Source organism: Chenopodium quinoa, unplaced genomic scaffold (genome assembly GCF_001683475.1).
Source record: "Chenopodium quinoa cultivar QQ74 unplaced genomic scaffold, ASM168347v1, whole genome shotgun sequence".
Classification (NCBI taxonomy): domain Eukaryota; kingdom Viridiplantae; phylum Streptophyta; class Magnoliopsida; order Caryophyllales; family Amaranthaceae; genus Chenopodium; species Chenopodium quinoa.
In genome coordinates, this window is record NW_018743920.1 from 7,185,229 (window position 1) to 7,193,846 (window position 8,618).

The window sequence follows — 8,618 nt, forward strand, 5'->3', positions numbered from 1 at the left end:
TTTAAAAAAAGTTTTCATGTTGACTGCCCATTTTCCTTCCATTGTTCATGTGGGTGCATTATAAGTCTAACCAGAACAATTTACAATTTGAAAAATGGAAAGATAAAAATTAACATCTTAATAAGCGGGTTTATTAACGGATGTATATATTTTATTTAATAGTGACAAAAGCAAGACAAGTAGAAAAATTCTTTCATTGCTAGCAGGTTAGTTTATAGGACTCATAGGAGTATAGGACACAAGTGTTAGACTATGAATGATGTTTGATGGTTCGTGGATAACTATAGATAAAGCAGGGGAGGGAGGCATAATTCGCTGTCACAAAGTATCAAATTGGCTTCTCTCTGAAGCTAAAAACTCTAGGGGCTGCCTTTGCAGAGCTTATTGCAATAAGGGATGGAGGGTTTAATCATGGCATTGGAAGAACCATAAAATTACTCGAAATCGAAACTGATGTTCAGGCTCTAAAATATATGCTAGAAAACCTTCAGGCTATTTGGATCAATAACTGGCTGTAATATAGTATCTACAACTGACTTTGGCATGGAGATTCATGAACATCACCATAATACAGTGTTTTGCACATTGCTGTTCACGAGGTTCATAAGTATCTCAGTTATTTCATTTTCAGATAGATGAAATGTTTTTTTAACCAGATTACTGGCAATCATAGGCATCATAGCACATCCCATAGAGACTGATACTGCAATGACTAACAATATTTTGTACAACATTATCCTCAAGGTTCCAAAACCGTTTATCAGCACACTGTATTCAAGAACATACACAGAGTTCTGCAGAGTAAATTTTTTTGGTGCATCTGCAGTCCATGTATGGCTAATGGTTACCAATAATGTTCATATTTATTGACATACAAATAAATTGTATGAGCAGGTTAAGTGCAAAATTTCAGTTGGGCTAATTCATTCGTACTTTCTTATTATTCTTCTACATGTGATATAGTTTAGTATATAAATGCTATATGTTGTATAATTAGTTTCCAATGCATCTGCACCTAAGATGATCCTTTCTGCTGGGGCCTGCTATTAAGCCGCCGTATAACTCTATCTCCACAGACCATATGATCTATGGATGGTGAATCCCGCAACCTGTGAAGATCTGAAAACTGCATCGAAATTAAACAAACGAAGTTTTAGTGTATGTGAGTCAACAATATGTCTCAACTTTAGGTGTTTGATTTTAAGGCATCACTTTCTGAATAGATTATGATCACATCAACTCTAGACTCACTGAGTCAATGTGCTTAATGTAATAATGTAATAGCCTGTCATGTCATTTGAACTTAATTTTAGACAAGTTATCCTATAAGATAATGTATAATTCTTCCACTTTGTACAGCTAGATGTAGTAAAATCTATAAAAATGGTTATATTACCTTCAAAATTTTGAGGACCTTCAAGCTGTGTTAGATTTTTCGACTATATAGGACACTGACAGAATTTGATTTAATTATTGGAGACAGTTGCGGAATAAACGAACTCCCTGTACCATTCAAAGCAGGCAGGATGAGCATCTAATACAGATAATGATATTTTGACAAACAAACTTTCAAGGTTTTAATAATAGACCTGCAGTGCAAAGGTAATATCTGATGCATCGACTTTCAAAGATAGTTTTTCTCCTTTCTGAGACCGAACAAGCTTCAGCAGTCCCTGCAGAACCAAGAGCCTCAGAGTATTAATATCAGTTATCTGAAACAGCCAAATAGCTGAGTTGGACATTAGAAGATAAATTACCTGGTCATTCAACGCTTTGCACATACTTGACAGCTCCATGATCCCTACAGACCTCAGTTTAGCAGATTTGCATATGGCTTCATATGATTTATTCAGCTGTACAAAAAAATAATTTCAATATGAGTCAACAAATCTGCCTCGGAACAACATTAATGGCACTGAATAGAAAAGAGATATTACCTCTCCAACAATAGACTCTTTTTTCCCCTCACGGAAAAGCTTGACTGCCGAGCAAAGAATGATCTATTGCCAAAACAAATGTAAGAATAAGTTTAACCTTGCAACCATTGGATTACTGAATTTAAAGCACGAGAATGGTATATATAGAGTAATATAGTTAATTCATTTTACATCCCTTAGATAAGCCATGCTATTTTGCAGTTACTAGTTACAGTGGTCCAACTCAAGCAACTTACATCAGCTAGAGGCTTTTTTTCTATAGAACTAAGTATCAAGTAGTCCGTGACTCCGTGATAAGCACTTTCATGGCCTACCCAGTGCTTTCTCAAACAAATTTTTTTTATTCAACATCCAAATGCCGAAGTTGACAGATTTGGATTCCAACAAGACAATTTAAATTTGAAGATATCCCCAACATAACAGGCAAAGATGGTATATACTGACAATTTCACTTAGAAAACTTAGAGACATAATTTAACATACACAACATTAGGCTGAATAGATCCCTTTATTAGCAAAATATGTTGATGGGATTGCAAAAGGAAATACAGAGAAGCAAAGAGCAAATCAAAGACATACCTGTTGATGTTGAGGAAGAGACTGTATGGTCTCCACTACAGGGGATCTATAGGTCTTTGACAAAGCAACTGCCATATGATGTATTTGTACCTGTAATGAAAAACAAAGTCAAAGGTTATAGACATGTCAAGGTAGTAGTAAAAGAGGAAGATGCTATCAGGAGTTCTATAATTGGGCAAAGTAAGGTAGAAGAAAGCTTGAAGACTTACAATGTCGATCTCCCAGAGGACAGGGGTAGCTGGAACATTTTCTTGGTCAGAAGATCCATTCTCACTAGAAAAATTATCAAGATTACTTGCTTTCTCCTTTATCTCTGATTCTAGAATTTCAATTGCACATCTGGAAAAGAGGTTTGAGATGAACATTCAAATTCCAACAGACCATATATAAGGATCAAACCTTATGAAATCACATAGCATGGATAATATTTGATCAGTTTGCCAATTAGCAGCTAGAAAGCACAAGCTGCCAAATCTGAATCATAAAAGAACCAATCAACCAATATGTACAGGTTTCAGATCCTTTTGCGAGCTATGATACCCAGATTTACCCAATCCACTAGTGGTAATATAACAGCATGCAAAGGACTAAGTCTGAACTACTGCAGGTAGAAATTTGCATTGTATGCCACTATATGTTCTTATGCATCAACTGAAGACTACATGACTATCCATTTTTTTTTAATTATTATTTCTAGAAGACAACTGTCTATTACAAACTGAGGCAGTGCTTTTATGTAAGAAATGGAAGCCTAGCAATTTGTGTTAACATATACAACTTATTTTTTGACATCTGAAACTCTGCGTACATTTGCCCTAGATTGCAATCTTTTATCCTGAATCCGAATACCAAATGAAAAAGATATTAAGATTATATTGTGCGAGTAAAATACTAGAATTCACCAGGAGCAATAAACAACATTGAAAAGCACAAACCTGCAAACACTTAAAGCTTTCCTCATGTCTCCTGATGCAGCTGCAACTTTCTGTCATCAAAGCATTGCAAATGTCAGATGTTAGGATTAGACATTATTTTTCAACACTAAATAACTCTGATACCATATTATATTATTTAAAACATAGTAGAGACAGTAATCAAACTTCCATATGAAGGATAAACAAAATTATTTAAAACATAAATAAACATTTTTTGGCCCATATAAAGTGTGCATTTAACACCTCTAAATGTGCCTTGTACAAAATATTTACAAGCTTCCTGTTTTATTGAGCGATTTGAAATAATATCAAAATCCAAGAAGATGTAAAAAGACTCACTCTTGCACAAAGTTCCAAGGTTTGTGGCTGAAAGACTGTGTAAGGAAGTGCCTGCTCGAGAAAAGGAAATTCCTAGTAAGGAGTCATCCTAATTGTTTTTCTTTAAAACAGTTCTACCTCTAGCATGTTCATTTCATGCATGCCAATCACTAATGAGAAATGAACTAACCACAAGCCGCTCCTGAAGAATCATTTGTATTTGGTCCTTTGAGTAAGCCCGGAATGTCAAAACAGAAGGTTTACCTGGCATCAGTGAGCAGTATTAGTAATCGGCATGAAAGATTGGGAGGCATCCCCTTTTCTTTCAGTCATTTTACAAGCTTGTAATGGCAAAAACTTAGAATGCCAAAAGGTCAAAAACATTTGGTTAGAGTAGAATTTGCCAAAGGCCCAAAGTAGTTAATCATTAATGTCCCACAAGTTGACCATTTTATTACTTCTTTTGAGATCGAGTACAACAGACTCTCAACATTCAAGGAAGAGAAGAAAAATAAGTTGTTTTTACAACTGAGAACACTGATGTTATTTGACTAAACCAATTCTAATTCAGCAGGATGGTCATTGCAGCACTGAATAAGTTATGATCAGCTTGCTGCTTATTGAAACTTCAGCACATAACCATAAAGAATTCGAATATGGCACATGGTTGAAGAATGATGTCACATCAAGCTCAGATTTAGTGAACACATTCTAAGCAAGAAAATGCAATAGAAACAATAAGAACTTACAGTTCAGTGATTGCAGTCGAGGAAGAAATCGGTCTGCTAGATCTATTGCATTGGCAATGCCTAAAAGGAGTTTAATTAGATGAGAAGCATTACAAGATCCAGTGCTCAAAAGTCAGGACAAGGTCTTTGATACTAGGGAAAATAGATAAATTTCTTTTCAGCAGTACCTATTAATATACATCTAGAGAATGGCAGTGCAGTGAGCATAAAAAGTTCGTGAAGTACTTCACGATCCTTAGTAATTAGATAATCCAGCTCATCAATAATTAACAACCTGATGAATTGGAAAATTATGAATTAGTTATGACCACAAAACTGAAAGGCTTTCATGTACAACATTTCAGATAGGCTTCTTACATCATTTTGTTGCCTAGATTTCCATCTTGGGCATAAAGGTTTTGTATGTGCTTTAGAGCAGTAGTTGAGCCACTAATCTTCTTCCTTGGTTGAACATTTTGAAGTATCTTCCAAAAACAGATGACAATTGAATAATGTGTACAGGATAAAATTTAAGAAAACTATGCTCGCTTATGATATATATATACCTTGGTAAAGATATCAGAGGACTTTGATAGAGAAGTACAATTCATAAATACGACATCCGGTTGCTCAATATCTGCCTGGACAATAAAGATGATTTTAAAAAATGAGCATTAGGTGGAAATAGCAAATGCACTTGACATATTAAAAAGGCCAATCATCCATATCAAGAGCGCTAAGAAAAAGCCAAGATTACACAGAATAAATCAGGTTGTACCTAAAACTTTAGCAAAATGATGTTTCACTGAATCAAAATTCATATAATCGGCTGCTTAGTATCTACTTGCAACTTGCATTGTAGTTAGATATTACCAATTACTTAGAATTAGCATGAACCATAGAGGGAAGAGGAAGCACTTCATGAAATTGAACCTAGAGAATATTGTAAATTGAGCTTAAAATAACATTGCTTCATCAATCATCTACCTAAAAACCCTCATTAGCACCTTAACTTCAAAAGATGATAACAAATTTCCTTTCAAGAATCATATTTCATCCAACTTTGGAGAATAAACTGCTACAATGAATTCTGAGCAAAGAAGAAATCAGAAACATAATATTAATCCAAATTAATCAATAACGTGAACATCAAAAACACAATCAAATTGATCAAATAGTTTCTTAAACTGCAATCATTATAAAACATCGACATTATTATAAATGTAGCTCACCTCGTTTGACCAGCTAAGCAAAGATTGCTTAACCTTATCCATAACCATAGTCTTTCCAGTCCCAGGGCATCCACATATATATAAACTCCCTGCTTTCTGACTCTCCACACTGGTCTTGCAAAATTCTAGAACCTTCCTTGATTCATCTTCTCTACACACCACACTTGACGGTGAGGTCGACACATGCAATGCTTCTTTCACAACTCTCATTTGCTCAAAATCTATTCATTAATCCATATAATTCAACAAATTAGCACTTTCATGAGAATTTGATTATGAACCATAATCAACTAATTTGTATACAGAGTATGTTGTATAAAAATAACCTACATTATTTAACAACTTAAACTAAACTTATATCTAATCTAACAACTTATATTGCACCAAAAATAATCCACAATTAACTTAAACATAATTCAATTCAATTTATCCATATAATTCATCAACATAAGCTCTTTCCATCCAACATAACACCAAAATTTCACTTACGTCTGAATCATCAACCAATATCAACTATAAGCTGTATGAAAATAATCTAAATTTAGAACAACTAACACTAAACTTATACTTAACCTAACAAATGAAATTGCACCATAATTAATCCACAATTAACCTCATTCAATTCAATTGTTAAAATTTAAGATTAGCTAATATACAAGTCATAATTGATGTTCTACAAAAATTGAAGTAATTGTTAAACAAATGCTACTGAATTTACAAAATTAAAGAAATTAGGAGATAGAAATTAACCTCTTGGATTCCATTTAGGTTTAGCAAATAAATTATCAGACGATTTCTTCAACGGAGATCGGCTCGAGGTATCAAGCTTTTCGCTAAATTCCTTCTCAATTCCCTGCACCAAAAAAACAATTCAAAATTCAAATCCAAAAAACAAAAAAACTATAGTAAATCGAGTTGAAGAACCCTAAAACTGACATTTGAAGGAGATTTCGGACTACTGTTTTTACAACGACGAGGAGATTTCCACTTCGGCGGAGGTGTCGCCGGAATATCATCCTCCGGCGTAGAGTTTGACCTGAGCCGTCTCTTCGGCGGCGTTGCGCCGGGAAATGCTGACGTGGCGCGATCGGCGATTGTCGGCATTGTTAGGGAGATTGTAGAAGAGAGAGAAGTTGGCGTGAGTTTAGAGAGAGAAAGAGAGGAAGTGAAGTGAGATGAGGAGAGAGAAAGTAGAAGAAATGGATCTGAAGAAAAAGAGGAAGGAGAGTATAAAAATGGTGAAAAAGAGAGAAAGAGAGTTCGCGGGAAATTGAAAATGGCGGAGAAGGTGGGAGACTGTTTTGGCGCCAATTAGAGAATTGAGTGGGTTTTTTGGGCGCTTATTCTATGTCAAATTTTGATTTTTCCTGGATTATGTCCGCATTGCTTGCTGTCTCAGTTTTGGTCATGTTGACTTGTTTCTGTTATCGCGTTTGCTAATGTATAAAATCAGTCATAAATTTATTTGATTAATAAATAAAAATTATACGAAATAAGTGGGTATTACTCACATTACGTTTAGAAATAATTCAACATAATTATCTCACATAATTATTTTTTTATTTAAGCTATAACTCACAAAAGTTACTAGACAAAGTAGTACATAGTATTTGTTAATATTGTCCAAGAATCAAATAGTACGTCAACTAATTTAAAATGAATTATGAATAATTACTCTATATAAGAATGATAGTGTAACAAAATATTGATTGGGCTTGTGGGGTTTATTCAATAATTAGGGTTGGAGGACTTGGAGCTTCAATGTTTTATGGGCTTGTAACCCAAATTTTCAAAACACATAAAGGGAAGGATTCTGGATTAATCTTGTACAACTGTAGAGTAGTATCTACGCACCATCTCATCTAGAATTGGCTTAATATTGTCCTATTATTGGCTTAATGCAAACTCTGTAATACATTTTCTAGAATATCTACCCCTTATTATTGACTTGAAATCTTCAATTAATTTGAAATTGACATGTTATAACTGTGTATAGGAGTATTTTGGCTAATAAGGCGGTGTTTTTATTGGGAAAAAATAGACTTATTTAAGATCGTTTATATGGTCTTCTAACACACTTCTTTTTAATTTATGTTTGTAACTAGTAATGGGGTGTTTTCATGATAATATACCCTAAATATCTACTGAACATAGTGAACAAATAAATGTAATATGTAAAATTAAAGGTGTTATATGTATGAAATAAATTTTATAAACTTGTGGAGAAAATTATAACTCCATAAGCCCCTAAAGAAAAATCAATTCATTACAACTCACAAGTTGAAGATCAGATGATAAAGTGACAATTTATAGCTTCCTAGATTAAATTTGTATATATATACGATGATATTTGTTATGAATCAAAATATCCGAACAACTTGGGATAGTCGTCAGACATATTTGTATGCCATTCTTAAATTCTCTTCCTCCATGAATTCAATATCTTCAAAGTTCCAAGGATAATACATTGATTGAATTGCTAGCCAGGAAGCTAAGATAGATTCATCGATAAGACGGTAACGTATTTGGAGCTACTCCATCACATCAAATCATATACTTTAAACAACAAATGAAGCCCAAAAAATCAATCGCAGTTTTTATTTCTAATTATATTTGATATACATATCGTAAGCTCTCTCAATCAAACCTTGATGTTAACTAATAAAGGGATTTTCGTGTAAATAAATAGTGTAATAATGGATACGAAATCAATAAAAAGATGTTGCATGAAGACATTGAGAAGAATGGCAAAAGAAAGAGCCCAATGCACTAGGGCTTGAAAGTGTAAGTCCATAACCAACCGACTCTGGCCCCATGCATTGTTGGTCCCTTAAACGACCATGCATGAATGACATTGACTACATGCATGTTCATTGTATTGTCAAAATT

The 8,618-nt window shown here is 34.0% G+C and overlaps 1 protein-coding gene across 2 annotated transcripts; it reads right to left on the minus strand.

Annotated features, from left to right (window-relative positions):
* Nucleotides 1-549: 549 nt before the first annotated feature.
* LOC110688288 (cell division control protein 6 homolog B-like) lies at nt 550-7,120 on the minus strand. Of its 2 annotated transcripts, none has more exons than XM_021865018.1 (17): nt 6,654-7,120; nt 6,480-6,582; nt 5,730-5,950; nt 5,064-5,138; nt 4,876-4,982; nt 4,686-4,792; nt 4,519-4,578; nt 3,960-4,033; nt 3,791-3,841; nt 3,452-3,501; nt 2,726-2,855; nt 2,517-2,606; nt 1,938-2,000; nt 1,758-1,853; nt 1,590-1,673; nt 1,397-1,503; nt 550-1,126 (listed from the first exon to the last, which is right to left on the minus strand). In XM_021865018.1, exons 1-16 carry the CDS (start codon nt 6,831-6,833, stop codon nt 1,471-1,473), a joined length of 1,524 nt encoding a protein of 507 aa, XP_021720710.1. In that variant the 5' UTR covers nt 6,834-7,120; the 3' UTR covers nt 550-1,126; nt 1,397-1,470. The 2 variants fall into 2 exon arrangements, with proteins under 2 accessions (XP_021720710.1, XP_021720711.1); XM_021865019.1 differs by having other exon boundaries at nt 557-1,126; nt 6,666-7,116.
* Nucleotides 7,121-8,618: the final 1,498 nt, after the last annotated feature.